Below are 27,406 nucleotides of genomic sequence, written 5' to 3' on the forward strand. Positions count from 1 at the left end.
AATTTAGAATGTAACAGAATTTTCCATAAAGTTTGAAAATGATGATGTAATTCAATTTGAAACTAGGGTCTTAAATCTAAACAAAGCAATGGAGCTATAAGAAGCTCCTTAGCTGTTATGGGTTATGAAAGTAGATGAGCAATGTTTAAATTTTAGAATTAATGCATGGTTCATAATACGTGCATTACTTTAAGGCACAAGTCTAATCAGAAAAGTGAGTCAACCATGGTCAACAAAGGAAGCTAAAGATTGATTGTATTAGATGAAAGGAGGAGGCTTAAGGTTTCCAGAAAAGTAGTAAACCTGAGGATGAGGAGCATTTTAGAATTTGGTAAAAGAGAACTAAGAAACTGATAAGGGAGGTTAGAATAAGAAATAAATGAGCGAGAAGCATGGAGATGGACTGTAGAAGCTCTAAGCATGTAAAGAGAAAAATATTAGCAAGGAAAGTATCAGTCCGTTACAGGCAGAGTTGGAATGTATCATGGAAAGCGGTAGAGAAGCAAAATAATGACTTTGTGTCTGTCTTCACCAGGGAAGAGACCCGAAATCTTCCAGAACTAAAGATCCAAGAGCCTAGAGTGAATGAGGAACTAACCTGTTAGTAGTAGTATAAAACAAAAAAGTAGTACTGGACAAATTAGAGACTGTAAGTTGAGACATTTCCAGGTCTCATACAGTTATAGAGCCATACAGCACAGAAACAGACTCTTTGGTTCAAATTGTCTGTGCTGATCAGATATCCCAATCTTACCTAGTCCCATTTGCCAGCATTTAGCCGATATCTCTGTAAACCCTTCCAATTCATATACCCATCTAGATTGCTTTTAAATGTTGCTGTAATTGTACCCGCCTCACCACTTCCTCTGGTAGCTCATTCCATACAGTCACCACCGTCTGCACAAAAATAGTTACCCCTCAGGTCCTTTTTAAATCTTCACCTCAAACCTATGCCCTGTAGTTTTGGGATTCCCTACCCTGGGGAAAAGACCTTGGCTATTCACCCTATCCATGTCCCTCATGACCTTTATAAACCTCTAAGGTCACTCTTCAGCCTCTGCTCCAGGGGAAAAAAAGCCCCAGGCTATTCAACCTCTCCCTGTAACTCGAACCCTGCAGTCCTGGCAACGTGATTTAGATCCTAGAGTATTGAGAAGGGTGATTGTACAGATATTGAATGCGTTGGTGATCATCTTTTAAAAATTCTACAGATTGTGAAATTGTACTTGAGATTGGAGGATTCTAAATGTAACCTCACTATTTAAGAAAGGAGAGATATAAAACTGGAAATTAAAGATCTGTTAGCCTGACATCAGCCATAGTAAAAATATGATAATCTATTAGAAAGGATGTGATAACTGGACAGTCAGCATGGGTTTATGAAGAGCAAATCGCATCTGTTCAAGTGTTTTGAGGATGTTACTTGTGAAGTATGTAAGGTGGACCATTGGATTCAGAAAGCTTTCGATAAGGTCCCACAAAGGCTAGTAAACAATTGGAGTACATGGGTTAGGAGCTAATATACAGACATGAGTTGAGAATTGGTTATCAGATTGAAATGCAGTTTTTGAGGCTATGATTGGTAGAGTACCACAAGGATCAATGCTTCGGGCTGCAGTTCACAATCTGTACCTATTATTTGGTTATGGGAACCAAACATAATTCTATATTTGTGGATAATATGAAATTTGAGGATGATACAAAGAGGCTTCAAGGGGATTTAGATGGACTGAATGGGTGGGTAAAAGTATGGCAAACAAAATAAAACATGGATGAATGAGAGGTTATCCACTCTGGTCAGAGGAATGGACGTGCAGAGTATTTCACCTAATGGTGAAAGATTGGGAAGTGTGAATGTCCAAAGGGACTGGTTTGTCCTTGTTCATGAATGACTGAAATTAAACTTCTAGGTGTAACAAACACTTGGGGAGGAAAGAAAATAGTATGTTTGCTTTTATCCCAAGAGGATTTGGGTATAAGAGTAATGAAGTGTTGTTTCAATTGTATAGAAACTTAGAGAGAGCACTTCTCAATTATTGTGCATAGCTAACGTTCCTTTACCCATGGTAAAGTATATTTTCCATAAGGGGATGCAGCAAAAGTTCACCATTCTAATTCCTGGACTGGTGGGACTGTCCTTTTTAGGCAAGATTGAGTAGACTGGGCCTCTTTTTCAACAGTTTAGAAAAATGAGAAGTGATCTAATTGAAACATACAGAATGCTCAAACAACTACTCTGGGTGGGTGTAGAAAGGATCATTACCTTGGGTGGGTGTCCAGAAGCACAGCCAACCATCTCAGATAAGGTGCAAGCTATTTAGCAACGAGATGAGTAAATTCTTAACTAAGAGGATAACACTTTGAAATGCCTTGTCATGGAGTACCATTGAGACGCAGTTGTTGTACGCAAGATAGAGCGATTGATCTTTGGATATTAATGATATTAAGGCATAAGGGATAACATGGGAAACAGCAGAGAGGTGGATAACCAGCCCTGGTCCAGAATGGTAGAGCAGGTCCAAGGAGCTGAGTAGCCTACTCCTGCTCTTATGTTTCTGTGAAAACGTTGGGAATTTTCCATTGCTATCTTACACAAGACCATTCCAATTATTAGTTGCTTCCCAATATATAATTTATCTTTTTGACAATTTGTACCCATTGCCCTGCACCTAAATTTAAAGCGCATTTTTTAACACATTTTTAGCATTAACGAACCATTTTTTAAAAATATATTGTAGCAGTGTTACGCTGTCAGTCTTGGTGTAATACCTTCCCAAATAATATTTAAACAAATCAATTAAATGTAACTTTGTCTAAACCTTTCCTAGGTGTTGCTGGTGGATCACCTAAGCATGAAGATCTTGTCTTCCTGTTGTAAAATGTCCGACATAATGGCAGAAGGCATAACCAGTGAGTAAATTCACATTCCAATGCAATCATTTGTTTGAATCCCAATTTGAGGAAGGTGTGGAGATGGGTGTTGGGTGAACACCTTGCATGAGGATGTAAAGACCAGCCAGGGTAACTTGTGCATTTGGTATATATCGCTTTACATTGCAAGGTGATCATTGTTTATTTATTGCGTAAAGCAACCTGCCTGGATGGTTCAGCCAAGGATTGATTTCATTGCACAGAGGCTCAGCCCAAAGCTACACTAACGACCTAACCGCTGCATGTTATGAAGCACAGTATTGTATTTGCATCAATGTAACAGGTAATAAAGTTGTATAAAGGAACTCACAGGAGGCTACATGGCATGTAGTTTCTAACATTGATAAAAATATTTGTTTCTTTTTAATATGGGAATCAGTCCAGTTTATTACTAAGTCCATAACACAGAGGAAGACGCCTCTTCCATATGTATTAGATAAGGACACTGGTTTCTAATTTGTACTGAGTTATCAAATTCAATCCTGAAAAGCATCGTTTAAGTCTTGCATTGTAAAGACAGACAGTCCAAGTAAGCCAATCATACAGCAATAATTGAAGTGCGAGAACATGGGGTGGGAACAGGATAGGAACATGAAAGTAGGATTTCTGCAGCTTTAGAAGGGCTGTGTAAGAGTGTTTTGTTTTTATGAAGTTTGAAAATATCAATATAGAAGAGTGCATAGAAATGTAGGATCAGAAATAGGCTATTCAGCCTCTCCAGCCTGCTTTGCCATTCTAGATCTCGGCTGATCATTATCTATCCCAACACCACCTTTCCACATTATCCCCGTGTCCCTTCTAAGTCGTTAGCATCTTGAAATCTGTCAATCGTTATTTTGAGCATACTCCTTGACTAAACTTCCTCAGCCCATGGAGTGAAGAGTTTTGAAGATTCACTACCCTCCATGAAGAAATCATCTTGTTCTAAATGATTAGCATCTTATTCTCACACTGGCCACTGGTTTTAGACTCCTCCAGCCAGGAAAAAGATCCTTGCTGCATCTAACCCTTTTAAGAATTCTGTAAATTTCATGAGATCACCTCTCATTCTTCTAAACTCCAGAGAATACAGGCCCAGCCACCTTGATATCTTTGCATAAATAATTCTGTTTTCCCAGATGTAAGTTGATTTACCTTCGTAATTGCTTGGTAAACACGCATGTTGGGAACAAGGATACCTAGGTCACTTTTTTTGACCATCAATACTTCCTAAGCGCTCATCATTTAAGGAATGCCCTGCATTTCTGTTCCTTGAACCACGGCACACAGCCTCACTTATCCACAATATATTCTGTCTGCCGCTTTCTTGCTAGTTCAACCAACTGAAATCCCCTTGAAGCTTCTTGCATCCTCCTTGCAGCTTGCATTTCCACCTAGTTTTGTCATCTGCAAATTTGGATTCCACTTCCAAGTAATTGATTGTTGACAGCTAAGCTCAAGCTTGTGATAAATACACAGACACAGGCATTCCTTCTGTGTTTTGTTTTTGTTAACCAAGTCTCAGTCTGTGCTCCTCTCCTTCCCCCTACCCCTTCCTTCTCTCCCCACTTCTTGTCCCCCTCCTTTTTTTTTTCTCTCTTTTCCCCCTTTCTCTTCCCATTCTATTCTCTCCTCTCTTTTGTTTCTCCTCGCTGTCTCTCCTCTCTCATTTTCCCCATCCCAGCCTCCTCTCAAAAAAGATACCTTTGTGCTCTAATTTTGTTTTATTGACCTCTGTGGCACCTCATCAAAAGCTTTCTGAAAGTTCAAATACAACACATCCACTATTTACTCTGCTAGTAACATGCATAAAAACTACCAACAGGTTTGTTAGACATGATTTCCTTTTCATAAATCCACATTGGCTCAGATTATTTTCTAGGTGTTCCATTTATCTCATCCTCTATAATAGGATCTGGGATTTTCCCTATTACTTGATGTCAGACCAACAGGTCTACCATTGTTTTCTCTCTCCCTCTTCTGCATTATTTTTGAAACAAAGGTTATTGTTGTTACATTTGTTAAAATTAGTGTGCAGAAAAAAAGTATCAGGATTAGCTGCCTCTGCGGAAATACTTGTTTTATGATTTTAAATATTCCATCCCTATTGAAGTCTGAGATCTGTATTTTTTCACTTCTTGCCTGGGGCCTAGATTATACAGGATATTCACAACGTTTGCGTAACAGATGAATATGTCTGTCTCCTAAGACCGCACTATTAATTCTCATATAACAGTACTTGAAACTCTGTTGCAACATCGTTGTCTCTTGTTCCAGTTGTTGAAGATATCAACAAGCGGCGGGAGCCAATTCCCAGTTTGGAAGCAATCTATTTGATTACACCATCAGAAAAGGCATGTGCTGACTACAAGCTGCAAGTATAATTATTGTTCAGATTACTGTCCGGGCTCATTATGGTTGTGCATTTGTTAAAATGTTCCATAATCTTTAATTTTGATTATGGGTGTGGCCCCAGACTATTGCAATGCATTTCTCCTACGTTGCTGAAGAATGCATCTCCACCCCAATTGATGAAAAAGCCACACCAGTCTCCTAGTAACCGGATTGAGGGCAACTAATGCTTGGTTTGACTTGCTCTACAACTATACTAATACAAGAAATACTTCTGTGTTAGGTTCTCCTGATCTGGAACCTACCCCAGTTACAGTGTAGGGAGACAATTGTATTATCACTAGCAAGTTTATATAGGCTGTCTGCGTAAGAGTATAAAGGAGAGAAGTAAATGGCAGTACAGTTGTACTACCTGACTACATGAACTTGCGGCTAGAATAGTGATATTCCTTAAATCTGTTTTCTCTGGGTTGGAATTAGCACAGGTTTTAGCAGTAAAAGGATAGTATTCAAATATCCAGGGCAATCTGACTTTTTCTGGAATTCTTTTTTAAAAACTTGGCATTTTAGCTGCAAATTCTGGCTGTTGTAAACAAGTGGCAGCAAATTGTAAAGTAGACATAATCTTCAAACCTAATCTCAGCATCAATTTCAGTTTAGTCATTTAAAAATTTGAGTCACTATACAATGTATGTCCCTGTTTTATAAATTGTGTTGCCATATCAACCATTTCCATTACTTGTACATCTGGAAAAAAAGACTCTTGGGTTCCAGTTAGTGACTGCACCGAATAACTGAACTGATGATCCCAGGGCCAGAAATGTGGTACTCTACCAGTAAGACTGGCCCCACATGATTGAATTTTCTCCTATGTCTCATCCCTCTTGTTTAGTCACCCCCTTATATTTTTGATTCAATGCAAGTTTTGATCTGATGGTGCTTCTATGAAGTGATTTGGGGTGTTTTTCTATGTACAGGCAATGTATAAATGTAATTAGGTACTGTAGTCGTAAATGTTTTTAATGGTTTTGGTAAAATCAATAAAATGGGTTCTCTCTTCAGCAAATGTACCAGAATACGCTGTTGGAGTGCTGATCCTTTGTCAGGCCTGCATGGCAGGAGCCAGTTCCCTTTACTGTGGGCCTTTTGTGCAACATTAAAACTAGTTTTAAAGCACTTGTATGTGACATTTGCAGGATCTATTGTATTTGATCTGTCAGCTTTATTTCTCAGTGGTCAGATTTCTGATTTTATGAAGGTTAAATGGGTTGACAAGTCTTGTTAAGCATTTCATCTGAGAATTTGGCATTTCTGATTCATGATTCTGATGTTCCCTTCTCTTGCCTCTGTTTTACCCCCAGCTCAGCTTTATTTCAATCCCATTTAGATTATTTATCCTGCATTACAGATAAAAGAGCAAACTGCAAATATTGGCAATTTTGAAATAAAAGGCAAAACTTTTGGAAATATATTGTAGGCCAATTGGCATTTTGTTCAGAGGAAAAACTAGCTTAATATTTTGAATTCTGAGCAGAAAGATAATTGAAATTAAGACACAAATTCTGGAAATAAGAAAGATCTGTGCAAAGAGAATGGATTGATATTTTAGTTGTTCAGAGTAGTTCTGATGGAAGATATTTCAAAATGTTACAACTGAATAAACATATTAAATTTTGACAGTTTTATGGTAGTCATTGTTGGCTCCCAACCCACCATATTTCCAAACTTAATGAACTTAATTTCATAATTTATGGGTTTTGAACTCTCAACAGTTGCATTGCTCATTTAGTGCAATAACCATTAAACTGTAAGTGCCCTACTGTTCACATTTGATATGGATTACTGAAAATACAAACCACTGGAAATCACAGCGGGTCGTGCAGCATTAGTAGAGAGAGTGAGCAAGCTAACATTTCAAGACCAGATGTCGTCTCTTCACACCACCAAGGAGTATGGAGTAGTTGTTCATTGTATACGCTAGAGTTGTAAGTTACATCATGAGCAAAATATGCATGTATATTTCTGGTCTGTTTTAGTTGTAGGCACTACTTTTTATCTTTTTCTTTCTAGTCTGTTCGAGCCCTGATTAATGACTTCAAAGACACTCCAACATTTATGTACAAAGCAGCCCATGTATTCTTCATTGACAGTGAGTGTTAATGTTTCCAGTTTTGTTCCTTTCCCAATTTTAATCTGAGCTAATAACAACATTGAAATTTATTGCTATTCCAAATGTTGCATTTTTTAACATGCATGATTTGGAGCCTTTCTGGGAGAACAATGATATGCATGCTTTCCATAGTTCTGCATGAGAATCCAAGAGCATATGACGTATGGTTCAATTTACACCATGGGGTTACTGGAACATGTAGTGCAAGTAGCTGTTTAAGGGATGTGGACAAGAATTTGGGAAGGATGTGGTTCATGGTAAATAGGATTAAAGTATTGTTCCATTTGAAGTGCTGCTACCTGTAAAGTTGGGGTTGCACTGACTTCTCATGATGTAAAATGTATTGTATTGACCATAATCAAGGTATGGTCAGCTGTATGCACAGAATTCAATGTAATGCTGGTTTGATATTTTCTGACTTCTGGTTGGGGCCAGTTTGCTTCTCTCTAGGTGTTCATCCAGGTGCAGAGTTCTCTAGTTGGATTAACTTGTGTTACACTTACACATTTTGTGAAAATTACATGTAATCCTTTTTAAAATTTCTGTCCCACCTCATGCCTTCCCCTCCCCAAGACTGAAAGTGTTGTCTTCATCTTTTACGAATTGTATGCTGGTAGGTTGGGAATTGAGGGGTCAGATAGAACTAATGTGATAGCGCCAAAGTGCACCATCATGCCACATAGTGCCCCTACATAACAGCTTTACCCATAGACTTTTTCTCATGAAAAATCTATCAGTGATAATGCAAACATTTTCTTAACTCCAACCTAAAAATGTAACTAATACTGCCCTAGAATTAGACCTTTAGTAAACCTCTGTATTGCATGTAGTCCAGAGGGGCGCTCTCTGTCAGGTGGAATGGATAGAGGAGAGCAAATAAGAGAAACTTAAATAAAACTGGATTTATCTCAAAGCATAACAAAATAATAAAATCTTATCTCACACGAAACCACACTTTAAATGTTTTTATGTATTTAATAGTTTGGTGGAAGTCACCATCTATATGAACTTGCTGTAATTGGTCATGATCCTTCCTTGTAAGTTAGCCATTGTGATGACAGATAATCTAACTAAAAATTTTTGTTGGACATTGATCAATCTGGTTTGGTTTCAGTCCCAATTTTTGCTCTCTGCAGCCTGCCCAGAGTCGCTGTTTACCGAGCTTGGAAGATCACGGTGCACAAAAGTAGTAAAAACCCTCAAAGAAATTCATGCATCTTTCCTTCCTCTTGAATCCCAAGTAAGTAATTGCAAGACAGCTGTTTTAATCATGCATCGTTTTAACCATGAACAGCATTTCTCGTGTTGCAGTGCGCATGCATGAGTGGCAGTTGCATTTTGCCACACTAATGACACACTTGCATTTTCATTTCAAGTTAATCTGACATACCTTTAATTTCTTCTACAGTAAAGTTAGAAACAGTTAAAATTGTGATAAATAACTTTAAATGGAATTCAGATTTTTGACAGCAGTTTTGCTTTACCATGTTTTGACTTTTTTAAACTAATATAAATGTGTGTTTTTTCTTCTTCATAACAGAACATTTTTAAATATCTATAGAATAAACCTTGCTCTTTAAACCAGAGGGCACTCCATTGTTTCAGGATTGAATAATTAATACTTTTGTGGCAGTTCCATAGATACAGTTGCCTTTGAGGGCAAACCACTTATTAAAGTTATTAATATGCACCTTTTGGCATGATAAATCTCATTCCTTGAACAGCTTTATTACTGTAATAATCTTGCATTATTAAAGTAAACCCTGAGAATATTAACCTGAATTTTTTTTTGCTTTAAGTTGAATTCAAAGCAGGCTTTATCTTGCATTCTGTCAAAAGTACTTAGTCATGTTTCGTATTTTTCTTGAATAAAATACTTGTTGTGTACTTGCCTATGGTGTAGTGTGCTTATGTTCAATGCTGGCATTCCAGTGACAGTGTGTGTGATCTCCATAAGGTGTTCTCACTGGATTGTCCAGATTCATTCCATCACTTCTTCAGCTCTCACCCTGCAAATGGTAATAGTGTGCTCCTGGAGGATCTGGCTGAACAGATTGCAACATTATGTGAAACATTGAAGGAATATCCAGCTGTGAGATATAGGAAGTAAGTATGTTCACGAGTCTCATTGAGATCAAAGTATGGTTTCTCCTTCCTAGCATACCAAAGTGACAGGCCAAGGGCTATAAATCTTGCCTCCCTCCAGTCCCAAAAAAAAAAGTTCAGGCTCGGTCAGTTGAAAATATCTGAATCGGTCTTTTGAGGGGTTTTGTGTTAAAGATTATGGAACTGCATCAAATAGATGAAATTAAGACACATATTCATCATGTTGTAATTGAATAGTTGTATTATTCATTTGCCTTCTGATTGGTGTCAAGCTCCATAAATTACAATTCATCTTAAGTTCTTCTATTTCTGAATTCCGTAAAAGGAGTTGGAATAATTGAACTAAAGCTGATATAGCTATGAATGAAGATCTCGGTGACAGACACAAGGAGCTAGATACACACTCAATACAACATATGGAGTTTAACATCATTTCCTTCCTGTTTCAAATGAAGCTGACAAAATCTGCTTCAATTCAAGCCAGTAAAGCATCTGAAGTTACACTACTCAGAATCAATTCCAACCTGTTCTTGCTGGCTTACATTAGTTTCTCTTCCAATTAACTATTTTACTTAAATATTTAAGCCTTCAATTCTTTGATAACCCTTGCCCCTTCCTGTCTGTAATCTTCTAGCTCTTGCTCCTTTCCCTACAATTGGTAATCAGGTCTTCAGCCATCTTGAACTTCCCTCTGTCACTCCACTGTCCTGCTTTTAGAAAGCAATTTTTAAAAATCCAGAACTTTGACCAAGATTTTGGGCACCCAACCTACCCTTTCCTTCATGCTTCAGTGAAACACAAATAGGATTTTTTGAGGCTGTTGCTACTGCATTTCTGCAAAAGTAGTTTTGCAATCTCTCTCCTTTTTCAAGCTTCCAAATTTTGTTAAAAAGGCATGAAATAGAAATACAACAGAATTCAGTTTTTTTTCCTATAAATTTTTTTTTGGGGAAAAGAATTTAAATTACAAACTGCAGTTTGAGGAGTTTTCAATGCTGTGGTTTATACCAATGTCCTTTCACAGAAACATGGAATAATATAGCACAGAACGAGATCACTTAGTAGTGAAGGTTGTCTCAAAGGTGTGCTGGTAATTGAGTTTAAATATTTGTTAACAAGCTTCTATGGCAGCAAGCCTACAACTCAATATCTTGCCATATGAGTTGGTAATATATCATGGTCAGGGAGATGACCTATGTAGGAAATTGAAAACGTACTGATGCTGTTACTGAAGTGAGATGCTGCCTAAAATTTGGAACAGGGAGAAAGCTGACCCTTGCTCTGTTTAGCTGTGTGTTTGCTGACTAGCATGACAGAATTCATTCTTGGGAATGATAGTCATTTGGAGTATGCATGAAATTGGGGCATATACTTTGCGTATAATTTCTCTTGAAGTAATGTTGATATTTAACAATTGTGTATGTCAAATGTAGCCTTTTCATTTCCATTTTTGGTCTTTGGATGACTGAAGTGTTTGGGTTTAATTCAGCCCTTCCTTTGCATTCTATTTCTGAACATGTTACAACTTAGTGCCACTCTGCCTTTCCCTTTAACCCTGAATATTGTTTCCGTTTAAGTAAGGCAGTATCAAATGAGGCATTCAAGAGGGACTTAAATAGAAGCAATATTCAGTTATCCTGAATAAAGACCATGCAGAGTATCCATTTGACACCTCTGCCAATCTGGCACCTCCATATGCAAATCCCCTTTTTGGTCTCTAATTGGCCCTACTCCTCTTACCTTTAACCTTCTGGGGCATCCTCTTTCTGCAGCACTGCAATGCTCTCCCTAACCAATACTGCCACCCCTTCATTTTTACTTTCCTGAACATCATATAACCATGACAATTTAACACCCAGTCCTTCCCTTCTTGAGGCATATCTTTGTTTATTGTCACAACATCATAATTTTACTTGGCAATCTGCACCTGTAACTTGCCAATCTTACTGACTATACTCTGCATTCACAAACCTGCAGTCATTTAGAATACATTTCTTCTTTCCTTTCTCTTTATTCTAATGCTGTCAGTCTCTGTGTTTTGTTTGTTATTTACTCTCTGATTATACTTTCCTGGCTCTCACCCCAGCTAGTTTAAAGGCCTCTCAACAGTACTAGCAAGCGCCCTGTGAGAAACTCCGTCTCAGCTCTGTTCTGGTGCAACCCACTGGCTTGTACAAGAACCACCTCTCCCAGAGCCAGCCCAGAAATACGGAGTCCTCCCATTTTTCCAGCCATTCATTCAACTATATTCTGCTCCTGTTTCTGTACTCACTTGTATGTGACTCTGAAAGTCATCCAGAGATCGCTTAGAAGATTAACAGGACTTCAAGAATAGCACCTAATTTCTGACTGTAGAACCAAGCCCCACTTCCTACCCGTGTCCTACCAATCTCACATAGCCTACTGTGTGTGGCTGTTCACCCTCCCTGAACCCCTCCCAAAAATGTCCTCTAGCCACTCTTGACATGTTTGACTCTGGCACCAGGGAAGCAACATATCATTCTGGAGACGCATCCATGGTCACAGAAACGTCTGCATCCCCCAACCAATTAATCCCTGATTACAGCTGTCTTCCTATCCATCATCCTTCTCAAAAACTGGTTGGTGAACAACATACCAGGGGACTCCTGCACTATCTGTCTGACTCTCCAACTGCTTGCCCTCCCTATCTGCTTTCATGTCCCTGTCTACACCACCTTTCTGAATGTGCTATTTATGTAGTTTTCTGTATCACAAACATACTGCAGTGACGCCAGCCGCTGCTTGAGCTTCCAAAACCCACAGCGCAAGCTTATGCAGCTGGTGGCACTTATCATTTGGTGTGCAAAACTTAAGTTCCTTGTTGTGTTTCTAGGGGCCCAGAAATCAATGCAACTTTGGCAAATCTAATTCACGACAAACTGAATGCATACAAAGCTGATAATCCCAGCATGGGGGAGGTGAGTAATATTAATCACCAACTTGTTCAATTCATTATCTGTTGTCTCATTTTTAATTATGCCTTTTTTTTGCCGAAAATATTTGTAAAGTCGACAACATTGGGGAAGAACTGCCATTTTTGCCGAGAAACAGCAGTGTGAATATTAGATTTAAAGGAATACGCGAGAATTAGTCAAAGCAAGGCCTTGTACTCAAATAGCCCTTATGCTGTATAATCCTTGTATGATAGTCACGCGTCAGTTTTTTGGGGGGAAATTGGGCTTTGAAATTGGTCATAAATTAAATCTGAGAGATTTTGGTGTATATTTCATTTTAAAGTACTAAAACATTTGCATGTTGAAGCATTTCTCTGTGGTTACGCAGTGCCTCCTTGTTATCATTGAGGAGTGGGATGGAAGAGGAAATGAAGAGGCACTGAAGTGTCACCAGTATAATAACAACTCTAATGGAGCGGCTTGCTAAGAAGGCAGTCTGATGTGTGCAGAAGCTGATCTAGCAGTATATACCATTGACTCAGGATGTGAAAGCAATTTCTTTTTTTTTTTTTGCTTTTAGCAGTTTCTAAGCTCCAGTACTTTTGCCTGTGGAGATTTGGCAACTGCTCTGAGCCAGGGTTCTTCAGTCAAATATTCCCACAGCTTGCAATTTTTTTTTTTAACATGAACAGAACTTTACTATGATCTAATTTTGGATTTAAACAGACAGTAACTTTGTTAAATTTTACGTCTTTAATACATCAATGCTAAGTTAGTACTGGCTTGGCCGACTCTTATTTACCACGGAGGGCAATTATTGTTCCTATGAAATTTGACTTGCAACTATATATGATGGGTTTAATTGAACATCTCCCAACAATCAAATGCTTGGATAAAGAGGGTAGGATAGAGTAAAAATGGAAATGCTTCATACCACAACTGTACATCTCTTTATCTTTACCTGTGCTCATCAAAATACTTATTTTCCAATACATCCTCCCTAGGTCTCCTTCTCTTCAACTTCCCTCCTAATCCTAGGTCACTTGTGTGGCCTATTATTACGGACCTGACCAAACTCCCTCAAAATATTTAAAATAGTCTATACCCTAGCCTTTTCTTATTTTAAAGGTAAATCTAAGGTGTTGCATTCTAGGTGCAATTCGATTGGTCAAACTACTGGATTTAAAGCAAAACACACTTTATTCATTCGCTATAGTTAAAATACAACAAAAGAAAGAAGGAATTGGAATAACGTAACCCTCTCGGAAAACTTAATACAAAAATAAATACAGTAATACTATCATTAACTGTTCCAGTATGGTAACATCCCACAACAGCATCCCTGGCAAAAGGCAGATTCAGAACACGGATTGTGTCATGTAACTCCCGTCGCAAACACAGAACCCCCAGCTTTTTGCTGTAACAGAGAGGGGAAAAATTAGCTTTCACTTCTTCAAGACCTCAACAGCAATTGCTGAAAGCTAAAGAACCTGATTCTGTGGGAGTTTGACCACACCCGTTCAGGCTGCTTCTGTTGTTCCAACCTTTTTAAAAAATAAAACACCTAAGGCTTCACAAGTTGTTTATCTTCTCATAGATTGCTCGGCTCCTGTCCCCTAATCTTTCTGGAAAAAAAACCAGGACAAAACGCACCTCTTAAAGCCACAGCATCGTCACACCTATTGAGCTCATGACTTACTTTCCAGAAATAGCACCTAATACCCATAGGTTTCAAACAGCTGACAGAATTCTAATGTGATAGCCTCAATGTTTGAATAGTCTGTCTTTTGTTTATTTTCCTAACTTTTCCTCATCAATCTGTTCAGAGATGTTATTACACACCTCTGGAGCAGGTGAAACTTGAACCCAGGCCTTTTGGTTCTCTGGTAGAGACACTTATCTTGGCTGCGAATTAATGAATGGCCTCTTTGCAGATGTCTGTCACCAGGGAAATGTTACCCAACAAGAGTCAACACACTCAAGTAGTTGAGAGTAATTTTGTTCATGTTTCTCCCTCAGAATTTGGATTTTACTATTTAAAAATTTACTTCCAAATTTTTGTTTTTATTTGTTCTCGGCTGTTACTGCAGAATCCTAATGTAATGAATAGTTGGCCATTTTGATAATGGACCAGTTTGACTTGATTTTTCAGCTTCAAGAATATTTTTAAGTATTCTTTGTTTTCATCAGGTGAAAATTCAGAGCTTTGCTCGTGGTAAATATTAATCCTTTTCAAAAAATAATACCAGGAAAATAACCAGAGAGCTAAAATAAATTTATACTTACAGGTCCATCTCAATTACCCAGATTTGGCCATGAAGAGCCCTTAATCAATAGAGCATATCAACATCAAACACTGTAATTGTGCTCCATTCTACTTGTAAGCAACGCCACAGATCACAGATTTTAGAAAGTAGACTTAAACTTTTAACACTTTTTTATAATGCCAAGTACAAATGTGTCAAAATGAGTGCTCTGCCAAGACTCTGAAGTGAACTGGTCTCAAGTTATTGGTCTGCATTGCAATGTATCTTTCTTTTGCTTTAAACTGTCTTTTTTTTTCCTTTTGTCCCTTGCTTCCCTGTCCATTTTCCAATCTCCTGTTCTTTCTTCCAGAATGCGAACAATCACATTTCAGCCAAGGGTAAATAACCATGCATTTATTTCGGTGCATGTTACTGTGTGTCTCATTCTTTGTCCAACAGATCTACGGTCAGTTCTTGGTAGTAGCTTTCTGCATACGTGGCATTGACCTGCACGTTTTGCAAAGTGTGTTCTGTCGTAAAACTGATAGGTATGCACTGTACTTGATGGACATTCTGTGCAAAATGATGTCAACAAAATAAGATCAAGCCATTTAATTGTGCTGTGCTAATTTTAAAAAATGTTCTGGAAGCTTGAGAAAAAAAGTATGATTCAAAGTAGTTGAATGACAATCAATTAAAGGGAGAGGTAAGAAAGATAATGTTAGAATCATAAAATTATACAGTACAGAAGAGGCCCTTCTGCCCATCGAGTCTGCACAGACAAAAAACTCCTCTGAATCTACCCTAGGCCCACCTTCCAGCACTTTGCCCATAGCCTTCACCTTCACGATGTCCCAAAGAGCTTCAAGGCCATGGAATTACTTCTCAAGAAGGCTTTCTGGACAGCATATTGGCTGTTGATTTGAATGTTTGTGTATTTAGTTCAATGTATGATGTAAATGGAGGAATTGGTAAAGATGCAGCTAGGTAAGTAATTGGATTAATTACTTCTTGCTGACGTTGTCACTAACCGCAGACCCATGTGCTGTATTAATCAGATATCATGTTGATAAAGATTTGGGGTTGCTTGCCAATTGCAAAGTCTCACATGGTTTGGAGCTGCTAGGAAGTTGAATAACTTTTTGTATATTCCCAAGTTTTCTTAGCCTTCTGGTGCTGATTAATTTTATCAGTTGTATGTACCTGGAAGTGATTAGTGTTGAGGATTTCAGTAGGCTTCTGATGGCACATGGCGAAAGCAGTTTATAAGACTCAATGCTCTGTGTGCCGCTTTACTCTGATATTAAAGGACTGTGTACAGACGTAACAGGCCAGCATCTTGGCTTTATGTTCGTGACCTAAATTCTCCTTTTTATCCTCCCCAGCTGCCTGCTCCTCTAACACAACCAGAAAGATGCAGACCGAAACTAACTAACTAATATAATTTATAAGTCTGTAAGCGTCAGCGTTCTGAATTTGTTCTGATGTTGAAAGCAATTCCGCAGTAAATGCGTTCCATGCATTTCCTTCCTTTTTAGTGGAACTGTAGTTCCCTGCTGAGCCCAGCTGACAATTTGTTATCCAGACAATCTCCCATTAAAGCCTAAGTCTTGTTCACCTATATTGGAGTCCTTTATTCATGTCTATTTCCTAAAGAATCAACTTATTTTTAAAGTTCTGTCAGCAATAGATGACAAAATATATTATAGAAGACTTAATCTGTTGCATTATTTCTGTTTTTGATTGCTGCCTTACTTGGGTTCTTAGCACCGGCCATCTAATTTCTCAAAAGGATATTGTATGACTAGATGTCTAGTATCTGCTGGGACAGTCTTGGGTTATCACTGTGTCAGCGTCATTTCCCTCAAAATGGTTCAAATATCCTTTGTTTTTATCTTGTCTTGCTGTTGGTGTAGTTAGTCTGTTGCTTTGGCCGGTAGCATGGCATTCCATTTGTGGATAATGTATGGAAATCACTTCCAGCTGAGGCGGACAGAAAATGGGCAGCAGGACGGCAGGTGTGCTGTCCCATTTGTTTTCATCCACAGAGCATGAATTGCTCACAGCTTAAATAGAATCAGATTTTAAAAAGTACCATCAATTTATGGCTATTTTACTTGTTACTGATCGTGCAGTGATAAAAATGGAGAAGTTGCTGCACCTGAGTTGCAAAATAACACTAATACCTATAAGTCAGGATAGTATATGGCTTCACAGGAGACTTGCAGGTAGTGGTGTTCCTATGCATTTTCTGCCTCTGTCCTTCTTCTAGTTGGTAGTAGTCACAAGTTTGGAAAATGCTGTTGAAGGAGACTTGTTGATTTACTGCAGTGCATCTTGTAGATGGTACGCAATGCCGCATTGTGTATCACTGATGAAGGGAGTGAATGTTTAAGGTGGTGGATGGGTGCCAGTCGAGTGCTTTGTCCTGAACAGTGTCAAGCTTCTTGAGTGTTGTTGGAGCTGTCCCAATCCAGGTAAATAGAGAGTATTCCACCACTTTGTTGCATTGTGCCTTTGTTTTAGATTGCACCTTTTAACAGTATCTTCAAATGCAACTCATATCATGTATAATTGATCTCCATGGTCAGTTATCTGCAAAATCTAACACGTTATGCGCTATTGCCTTTCTCTCTGATTCTGATATTTCCAAATAGAATTCTTTAGAATTGGTATTTGCATTCTCAAAGACACACATGGTAGAAATGTTAATGAAGAATTTTTGCGTAGTGTTTTACATTTATTGCCACCCTACCTTAGGATAAATGTCACACATTGGTGTTTTTGGGAAGTCCAAATTGTATCATTGGATTTATTTTATTTTCCCAAACTTCCACGTTAAGGGAAAATACTTTGAAATTTCATTAGAGCAAAATCCTGCCGGTTGAAGTCACTCTACAATTAACCTATTGAGAAACAGCCGTAAGCTGTTATCTTAAACCTGAATAAAAGGTCGGTAAATTTGCTAAACACTAGGGAGGGATTGGGATTTTCCATCTGCTAATGCAGAGTAACTCGTTGTGCAACAGCACCCTCCACCTGCAAGTTTTGAACATTGCAAACCACAGGTCTTCACCAATCTGTAGCAATTTGCCACAAATAACCTTCTGCTGCAGTAATGTTGGTCGACAAAAAAGTTAATCTGGCAATTAGATTTTTACTTAAAACCCATCTTGACTAGTGCTTGTATGTTTATTTGTATTCTGTACAGCTGTCTTTGAAGATGGACTAATTTATTTTTCTTGAACTGCTTTTCATTTATTCACATTCTCAGAATTGTTACAGCACAGAAGGAGACCATTTGGCCAACTGATCTGAATGAGCAATGGATCATTTTTGTGTCTTGGCCCCTTTCATTGATCCTTTCAGATAATAATCTAGTTCGCTCTTGAATGACACAATTGACTGTGCCCCCACCACAGTCTCAGGCTGCTCGTTCCAGACTTTAACTGTTTGTCATGTGGGAAAATTTCTCAGTTGCTTCTTGTGACCTCACCACATTGCATAAAATGGGATTATTTTGCATACAGACAAATCACATCGGGCCGAATGGTCCTTTATCTTGTGCCTCCTTTTTTATTTTTTTTCCACTCCAATTTTTGTCTAGGGTCCTGAAAAGTCCCGTTCGCAGCTGCTGATAGTCGACCGGGGCTACGACCCAGTGTCACCAATCCTGCACGAGCTGACCCTCCAGGCTATGGCCTATGATTTGTTACCAATTGATCAAGACATTTATTCGTAAGTTTATGTTTTAAAATTTACTCCAATAAAAAGTTTTTGAAGCGTCAATGCAAAATTTCCATTATCCTGTTCTCCGGTGCATTATGTCAAGAGTTGTGATGGATGATGTAAAGGAGTTCCATTAAAATTGAGGATGGCAATGTGTACAGCAACAATCAACTTAAACAAAGCATTTAAAACCCTGGCATTTAGAAATTTTTCCGTAGTATTCAGGAGTTCCTCTCAATACCTTACAGATATTTTATTCCCAGTTTGTCTGTTTCAGAGGACATTGTCTTTGGTGTCAATGGTAGCAATTCAGGGCTCCAATGTAAACTAAAATTGGAAGTTTTTGTTTTAGCTGCTGATTTTTAATATTTCAATGTTTTTAAAAAAAATTGTGTTTAGATGTTGAAGCGATTATCTTCTTGAGTGAAAGGAAGGAAGACTTACAAATGCAATGTGTATTGAAGCAGACCCAACATATAATTCGCAGTATTTCTGGATGTGGATTTGGAGAACTTTTTTGTTTTGTTTTTCAGGTATGAAACTGCAGGAGTTGCAGAATCTCGAGTGAAAGATACACTCCTAGATGAGGATGATGAGCTTTGGCTGCAACTGCGCCACATGCACATTGCTGATGTCTCCAAGTATGTCCTTGTTATCACTTGGTGTTAGACACGCTGCAATTTTCATAGAATCCCTACAGTTTGGATGCAGGCCATTTGGGCCACTGAGTTCACACCGACCATCCGAAGAGTATCCCACCCAGACTCATACCCCTACCCTATTCCTGTAACCCGCATTCCCCCAAGGCCAGTCCATCTAACCTGCACATCTTTGGACAGTGGGAGGAAACCGGAGCACCCAGAGGAAATCCATGGAGACACTGGGAGAATGTGCAAACTCCACACAGTCTCTTGTGGAATTTGGCTGCCACGTTCCCTACATTGGAATTGTGAATCTGTCTCAAAAGTACTTAACTTGCTGTAAATGGCTTTGAAATGACCTGAGGCCATTGTTGCTTTGTAAATGCAAATTCAGAACCAGATCTGCACTACCTCTGTTCAGGATAGCAAGTTTGCTCACACTATCATTATTTCCAGCCTAGTCCTGACAACAACTGACATCTACCCATCAAAGTTTTAATTTATAGCAACCATCCCCTTTAGCCTCTTGAATGTAATCTAAAGCAACAAGTAGTAATTATTCCCACATAATTAATACACAGGCAGATTTGTGCTTTTGGCAAAAGCTCCGGGTTCAAGCCCTTTCGCATGGCCGAAGAAGTTATGTTTATAATGAGCCAAACATATTTGGAAAGGGTTACAGGTTGCTGTTCAATGTATGCCAATGGCAGGCAGAAAGATTTCTCATCAGTCATCTTATGGAAAGAAATCGGAGCCTCTCATGTCACTATCTAAGCTACAACATGTTGTAGCAATCTGAATTTGGGTGTAATTCTGATTCTTTTGGAATGGAGAACCTGTTGGTTCAGATGGATCAGTGTGCTGCCAACGACACTGGTTCAGTTCCTGTTCTGATTAGGGTAGATTTGGGATCAACATCTCTACCTATTGTGAAGGTCAAGGTGGAGCAAGCTTGGGTAGAGAACTCAAGAAAATTAACAAGAATTGGAGTGCATCCACAGTGTTTTTAAAAAAAGCAATGTGTAGTAAGAAGTTTTCTAAAGAGCAAGGAAAGAAAGAGGTTCATCTAAACAACGCTGGACATGTTGAAGTGTATTACAGATATTTAATACTTTTAAGGGTAGTCACTACTGTACTGAATTAATTCTACATGCACAGGCTCATATTACCATTAATAAAGTTACAATCATAATTCTCAAGAACTTTCCTATGGCCCCACCCACAGCTGTGTCTCCACTTCAGGTTACTTTCCCTTGTAGAGGCTATAGCATGGCACTGGTGAGAAAATTGACAAAATTACACTTAATTAACTTTACGTATAAATTCATCTAAAGGCAGATCCCTCCCAGTCTTTGCTGATGAACACTGATGTTATTGTCTGAAGGGGGAAGGGAAGTAATTTATTATTTGAGTTATGAGGTATAGAAGTTACTTAATTTTAAATTCTTAAGTCTGCTTTAATATCATTTCAATTTGTATAGCTCAAGAAATGTTTTTGATCTCAGTCGACTGGGGATTCCATGGAGCAATCTACAATAGCAGTACAATCTCACTTTGTCCCCCTAGTGCATCAGAATTTTCCCAGGACATAGCCTTGTGTGAGACATTTTGTTATACAACAACTTTTGTTATCTGTATATCACAGTCTTTCTTTGAATAAAACTTAAAGGTTTTTTCCAAATTGTATTGTATTTTCCTATGCTTAACATATGAAAGGTTAAAATTTGGGAGTTTATTTCCGAGAGGCTGTCATCATTTAAATTAATGTAATTAATTAACAATATCAACCTGTACTTTCTTTTAAAGGTGTTTTTTTTCAAGCAACCTAGGAAGCCATTCCAGAGTGTGTGTTTTTTTTTCTAAAATCAAAACAAGGTATAATAGAATTAAGTGACAGCTAGGCTGTAAGAAGACTTTTAAAGGCTGGGATTGAAATAGAGGCACCTGGGTTTAGAAAAGTGCTCAGAATAATCTCCACCACTCGGACGAAAAGACTGATTGATGGAATACTCTATGCTGGAGTTGGATGATTGAATGATACTCCAGTTCTAATCCAGAAACAATGTGATAGCTGTTATTACAGACTTCTGACAATTGAATCCACAGAACAATTCTAAAGTGGTGGGAATTTATGCTGTTTGATGTCCTGCTGTGCTGCGTAAATGCAAATTATTCCGGCTGAATGCATATAAAGGGATTTGTGCAAACCTCTCTCCTGAGAGTTGGATTTGTGGCCAGGTTCTACAAGGCTAGACCATCCATACAAAAAATCACTTTAACCATATTCTACCCTTTTGAAGGGATTGGTTAAGAGCGTATAGACATAATCTCCTTTTTGTATGTTCTTTTTTTCCTCCGAAGGAAAGTAACAGAGTTATTAAAGACATTCTGTGAAAGCAAAAGGATGACAACTGATAAGGTGAGCAGACTTTTCTTCAATGTTCATGACAGTCTCCAGATCCCTCTACACACGCTGTGGTGGATACGAATCTAATTTTAAAGTCCCTCTCTTTCACCTTTTGTTGAGGAGGGCAGTTAGGGTGTAAAATGTCTTCACCCAGAGTGGTGAATCTGTGGAATTTTGTGCCACAGAAAACGGTTGAAGCCAAAGCACTTGAATGTTTTCAAGAAATAGATATAGTTTTTAAGGCTAAGGGGAATCAAAGGATATGGGTAGAAAACAGAAACCGGTTTCTCATTTGGATGATCAGCTGTGACCATATTGAATGATGGAGCAAGCTCGAAGGGCTGAATGGCCTACTCCTGTTGTAGATCATACAAAACAGGAAGCTACAGTGCGAAAGAAAGATGTCACATGCATTGAAAATATTTGCATCAATATATGATGTATTTGAGAGAAAGTGAAATAGAACGGTATGCTGAAAGCCTAGGATCAGAAGATTCTGGAGTATAAATACCATCACAAATTAGTTGGGTTGAATGGTCTGTTTCTGTGCTTCTGTTCTAGGTATGAACTCCAATTCTTTTTTTTGTCTGTTTAAAATTGCATCTTTCAAGCTTTCCCCTTTGTGTAGGTTATGTAAAATAAATATTTTCTAATTTTAAATTTTGGTTCTTTACTGTTTAACGTTACATTTTTTGTAAAGCCAGTTTTCTGGTATTGAATCTGCTGACATGCAGTAGATATGTTACCAAACAATGACACACTGAAGCAATCAGCTATATCAATCAAAGACCCATAACGTGGTTTGATGTTTGCTTGGAATATTGTGGTTAGCAGCTCTGGCTCTTCGTTGCTGACATCCCAGTGCTCTGACAATCTGTGCTGTGAAGTTTATCCAGAGATGTTTTTCCCACCAACAAAATGATGCTGCCAAATCCAAGTACGTTTTGCTCTGCCTGATTTAGTGCAAGATCGCAACATGGGAAGTTTACATGTTGTACAGCTTTAGTATGTATAAAACATAAAACTCCTCATTCCTACATAAGCTTAATGGCTAGGTATGGGTGAGGAAGGCCATCTGTGCATCCTTTTTTTGTTCATCTAGAGAGACCGTACTTTTTATCTGTCATTGTCCCCATCCACACTAAACCTCGTGGCAGAAAAAGTGATTTTCTAAGTTTAAGTTAATTTTGTTTCCACTTCTATCCTTGTGTTCACTCCATATTTTGCTCACTCTTTATGATACTGTTCCTGATATCTGTATAAAATCTATATGTGCTAATTTTAACCAGTGTGTCTTGTTCTAGCAATTGTTTAAAAATGAATATTCGGGAATGACCCCTAACAAGAGAATCTCTGAGACCTCCCTTCCAAATGAAAACCCAAGTTCTACTGACTTTCTTCATAACAAATAATTATGCACCATCGCAATGTTAACTTCCAACAGTAGTGTTGCCTGAAGGGGGTTTCATTGCTTGCCAAACTTGTGCCAATCAATAACTGTATTTGTTGCATGTAAAATAAGTGCAAAAAATAAGTAAACTTTGTTACAATCTGCCATAGATGAACTGACATTGACGTACAGCTCTAAAGATGAGCAACAGTATACTGCACTGTGACGGCAGCTGTGTGAAAGAATAGTTTTAGTAATGGGCATTATTATGTGGTGTAGCAACTAAAATATTTCAACATGGAACATCACTTGTTTCAGTGTGGCCTGTTTACTACTTACAGTCCTTTTAGTGGACTTGAGCTACAATTTTGTAACGTTGAGGATTGTTTCTTTAGCAGGATTTTCTATTTACTTGTATTGCTGGAGAGTCTGGAATCAGATCAGCAATTGAATGGGGTGTAGGCTCCATTGGACTCTGGCTTCATGTGGATTGGGAAAGGGAAAATAATCACCTACAGCTGCATTCTTGACCCTCATTTCAGGTTCCAGGTGGAAAGTGATTGCCAGGTGTGAATATGATTTAATTCAGTTGTGAAGGGCTTGGTGTTGAGGCTGTAGCATGAATTGTAGCTACTTGGCCTGCCAATGTTGGTGTACTCCAACAAGAACCAAGCCCTTTGAAGGGAAGGGAAGAGAATTGAAGTAAAAGTAGTGTCAGAAACACTTGCTTTTTCTTTCAGGCTAATCTGCGGGATCTTTCTCAAATACTAAAGAAAATGCCTCAGTATCAGAAGGAACTCAGCAAAGTGAGTACCACAAAACTTTACTACGTCTGGTGGGAGTGGGGATTGGAGAACAATGAATATGTGTAGTATAAGTTGGAAGGCAGAAAAACTACAGGGGCTATACTACAAGCTCTCACTAGTGAATGGGGAGGAATGCGCAAGATGCAGTTCAAGAATTTGAAGTCCTTTACTGTTAAACTTTAAGAGCTATTTTCCTTTTAATTTTATATTAAAGTTAAGGAATGATGTTTCCCTGTTTTGTCTACATTAATCCTGCTATTCTCTTATTTCTCAGTTATTTGTACTGCCGTGGCAATGGTGCCACTCTCTTTGTAATCGTTTTGTTTTTTTCCTTCTAGTACTCCACACATTTGCACTTGGTTGAAGACTGTATGAAGCACTTTAAGGGCTCAGTAGAAAAGATGTGTAAAGTGGAGCAGGTCAGTACATTGTGTGTGTGTGTATCAGTCCGAAGTCAATACTTGTGGCAAGTAATGTCTTCAGTTACTGATTTACAGTGACACTAAACGTGAAATTATCTAAATTCTTTTTGCTTGATGCTTTTCGAAGCGTATGCTTGAAAGCGTATTTTGAAATGTCCAGGCTATATTATAAAAGTAAATTCTTTTACAGTTGTTCTACGTAAAAACAAAAAGCAAAACTGTAATGATATAGCATGTATGTATGTCAGATTAATAAAATGAATTTATGATCTATAAACAGGACCTTGCCATGGGCACTGATTCAGAGGGAGAGAAGGTCAAAGATCCAATGAAGATAATTGTGCCGATCTTACTGGATACGAACATTAAACCCTATGACAAAATCAGGATTATTCTTCTATACATCTTCCTCAAAAACGGTCCAGCATAACTTCCAGAACATTCATTTTTATATTTATTTCAAATAGTGTAACATTGCCCAGTGTCGGTCTTGCAGTTGTGGTCACCAATATTCACCCCTTTCACGTGACCAACTTGTCTCAGTTGATCTCGGAACAATCTCGGTGACAAACTTCATGTTAACTCTGTGTGTAAACCTGCATTGTAATTGTGTGGTAAAATAATGAAGTTGACAACAGGTAGCAGTTTTGCAAGATCACTTCAATGAGATGGTTTGGCTTTGTGACAGCAAAATTCAGTAAGTGGCCCTGGAGAACTGGGTGGCAGGGTAGCCTAGAATTGGCCTCTTGCCTCTGCATACTGGCTTTAAATCCAGCCAGACAGTTTTTTCTGGTTGTGCTGGTCAGTGTGAAATAGATTTGAGCCATCAGTTCTTTTTTTTTTCAATTCGCTCCTTGTGTGTGCTGCTGGTAAGCCCAGCATTTGCCCATTCCTGTACCTTTGCGTTGAGTGGTTGGCAGACCATGTCAGAGGGTAGTTGAGAGTCAGGCACATTGCTATGGATGTGGAGTCATCTAGGCCACACCAGGTGAGGATGGCAGATTTCCCTTCCTAAAGGATATCAGTGAACCAGATGGGTTTTTACGATAATCCATGATTATTGTCATGGACACTGTTACTGAGATTAGCTTTTGATTCCAGATTATATTGATTTTGAATATAAATTCCAACAGTTGCCATAATGGGATCTGAGCCCAGTTCCCCAACTGTTAGCCTGTGCCTCTAAATTACTAGTCCAGTATCATTTCCCACTACCTTCCCATGTGGACACGAGCCTGTTCTAGAGGTTGATCCTGATTCTGCTAATTTTCCATGTCTTTCCAGTTAAATTTTTATTTAGAAAATGTCCGAAAAAAATAAATGGACTTTATTTTTCAGGTTGGGATGAAGGCAAATTCTATGGAACTGTAATCTTGTGTTGACACTGCTTGTTCGTTTCAGGCAACCAATTCTTTTCCATAGAATTAGTGCCCCTTGACCTTGAGCACACAATGTATCTTTTATTGTAGAAGAAGCATATTTAAATAAATAAGTATTTAAAAGATTAGTTGATGTAATTTGACAAACTTTTGGTATACTCAGTAAAGTGGCTCTTTTGAGCTTAAATAGAAAGTCTCTCCATCTGAATGTTTAGAGGCTTGTTTAAACTCCACCATTTTGGTCCTATACTGAGCCATGCACATGATGTTATTGAGTTCATTCTCTGCTGAGTTATTTGGCCTCTGCTAGGGTTGGGTTTGAGAGAATAACATTAACTGCTGATCGCTGTCCAGTCACCCTTTATGGGGCGTTATTGTGTGCACGTTGGCTAATGACAGACATGAGCTAAGTCGGGGTGTCTTCCCTATGAAAATAGTCTGCCATCGTTTTCTCATTGATTCTGAGAGGACTTTACAAGGTTGATGCTGAGAAGTTGTTTCCTGTGGATAGAAAATCTTGAACTAGCTGATGTCGTATTAGGATCCGATTGTCCATTCAAAACTGAAAACTAAGGATTTTCTTCACTTTAGTAGGTGGTGAGTCCTTGGAATTTCCTACCACGGAAGCCTGTGGTTGTGCAATGAGTTTATTCAAGGCTGAGATCGCTTCAGTTTTTGGCACTGAGGGAATCAAAGGATAAGGGCTTAGGGTTGAAAGTGCAGTTGAGATCGAAAATCAGTTATGTTTGGTGATGCAGGGTTAAGGGACCATAAAGACGTCAGTCTTCCACTATCAAAATCCACTGTTACGTGACCAATGCAAAGAATGGCTAAGTTGCTGTCAGGTTATTGGTTCTGGTGGAGGTTTTGGGAACCACAAGGGGAAAGTTAAGAAATATTTTCTTACTGTATTTCTATCATCTTATTTCCTATATTTGAACCTGCTCTGCTTGGTCATTTCAGGGATCACAGAAGAGAACCTCACCAAACTTATTCAGCATGCAAACATCCAGGAAGACAGCAACATCATCCGAAACTTTCAGAACCTGGGTACGACCATCATAGCCGGGGTATGCACCACTTAAACCGACTAATTTTCATTTTCAGTTTTTGCTTTGTGTATAGTAATCGAGAAAGTTATATCCTGTTTCCTGCACAAAGACATAAGAATTTAGTTTATCAAAAATGTAACTGTAATCCTTTCCCAATAATGATTTTTTTGAGTCTAGCTGTAAAAAAGAAGTGGACTCCCAAATTATGGCAGTTTCCTAAAAGTAGAAAATGCTGGAAGTGTTCAGATAAGCCAGCCTCCATGATGAGAGAAACAATGTTTCAGGTTGATCAGAACTGGGATAAGTTAGAGATGTAACAACTTTTTAAACAAGTGGAGGGGCCAGGGGAGGATAGGAGAACAAAAGGAAAGGTCTTTGACAGGTTGGGAGGCAGGTGAAGTGAACTGGCAAAAAGGGATGGGTGCTGCAAGCCAAACAGATGGTAATAAGGCAAGTAATGAAACACCAGATGAGGCTAGAAAGATGTTAAATTGGTATTGATAGATTTGATTTTGCCCCAGAATCAGCCAAAAACTGTAAAATGTGACTATTGTGCTATTATTTATGTACACTGTCTTGCTTCACTGAGGTGGTGTTAACTTGCATTGCATCAGTTGTTTGTGAAAGTTGGAAGGTCAGTGATTGGAAAACTTGAGCTCAGAGATGACCATAGTATAAACAAATTTTCTGCTGGCTTCAGTATGGGAGACAAATGGAGGGTGTTGTAAAGATGGACATTGTGTTTAGTGATGGATAAAAGGATCTGGGTTTTGGTTGAGCAGGGCACCAGGAATCCAGTCACTTTGAAAATAGAGGAAGACAGAAAATGCTCGTTTCTGAAATTAGTGGTTAACTTGTATATGTTTTAACTTCATCTTAAG

At 38.5% G+C, this 27,406-nt stretch overlaps 1 protein-coding gene across 2 annotated transcripts in view; it reads left to right on the forward strand.

Moving 5' to 3' along the window:
* Positions 1-27,406, forward strand: part of stxbp2 (syntaxin binding protein 2) — a 50,964-nt gene that overhangs the window by 17,067 nt on the left and 6,491 nt on the right. Inside the window, exons 3-15 of one of the 2 annotated variants that reach the window (XM_020511647.2) lie at positions 2,829-2,910; positions 5,188-5,264; positions 7,333-7,411; positions 8,569-8,672; positions 9,390-9,538; positions 12,393-12,477; positions 18,307-18,437; positions 18,962-19,069; positions 21,431-21,488; positions 23,607-23,672; positions 24,011-24,091; positions 24,375-24,513; positions 26,437-26,543. In XM_020511647.2, coding sequence (XP_020367236.1) covers positions 2,829-2,910; positions 5,188-5,264; positions 7,333-7,411; positions 8,569-8,672; positions 9,390-9,538; positions 12,393-12,477; positions 18,307-18,437; positions 18,962-19,069; positions 21,431-21,488; positions 23,607-23,672; positions 24,011-24,091; positions 24,375-24,513; positions 26,437-26,543 — 1,266 coding nt within the window. Of the gene's footprint in view, positions 1-2,828; positions 2,911-5,187; positions 5,285-7,332; positions 7,412-8,568; positions 8,673-9,389; positions 9,539-12,392; positions 12,478-18,306; positions 18,438-18,961; positions 19,070-21,430; positions 21,489-23,606; positions 23,673-24,010; positions 24,092-24,374; positions 24,514-26,436; positions 26,544-27,406 lie in introns of those variants that run through there. The other variant, XM_048617931.1, reaches the window with a different exon arrangement.

Source organism: Rhincodon typus, chromosome 38, assembly GCF_021869965.1.
Source record: "Rhincodon typus isolate 14 chromosome 38, sRhiTyp1.1, whole genome shotgun sequence".
NCBI classification, from domain to species: domain Eukaryota; kingdom Metazoa; phylum Chordata; class Chondrichthyes; order Orectolobiformes; family Rhincodontidae; genus Rhincodon; species Rhincodon typus.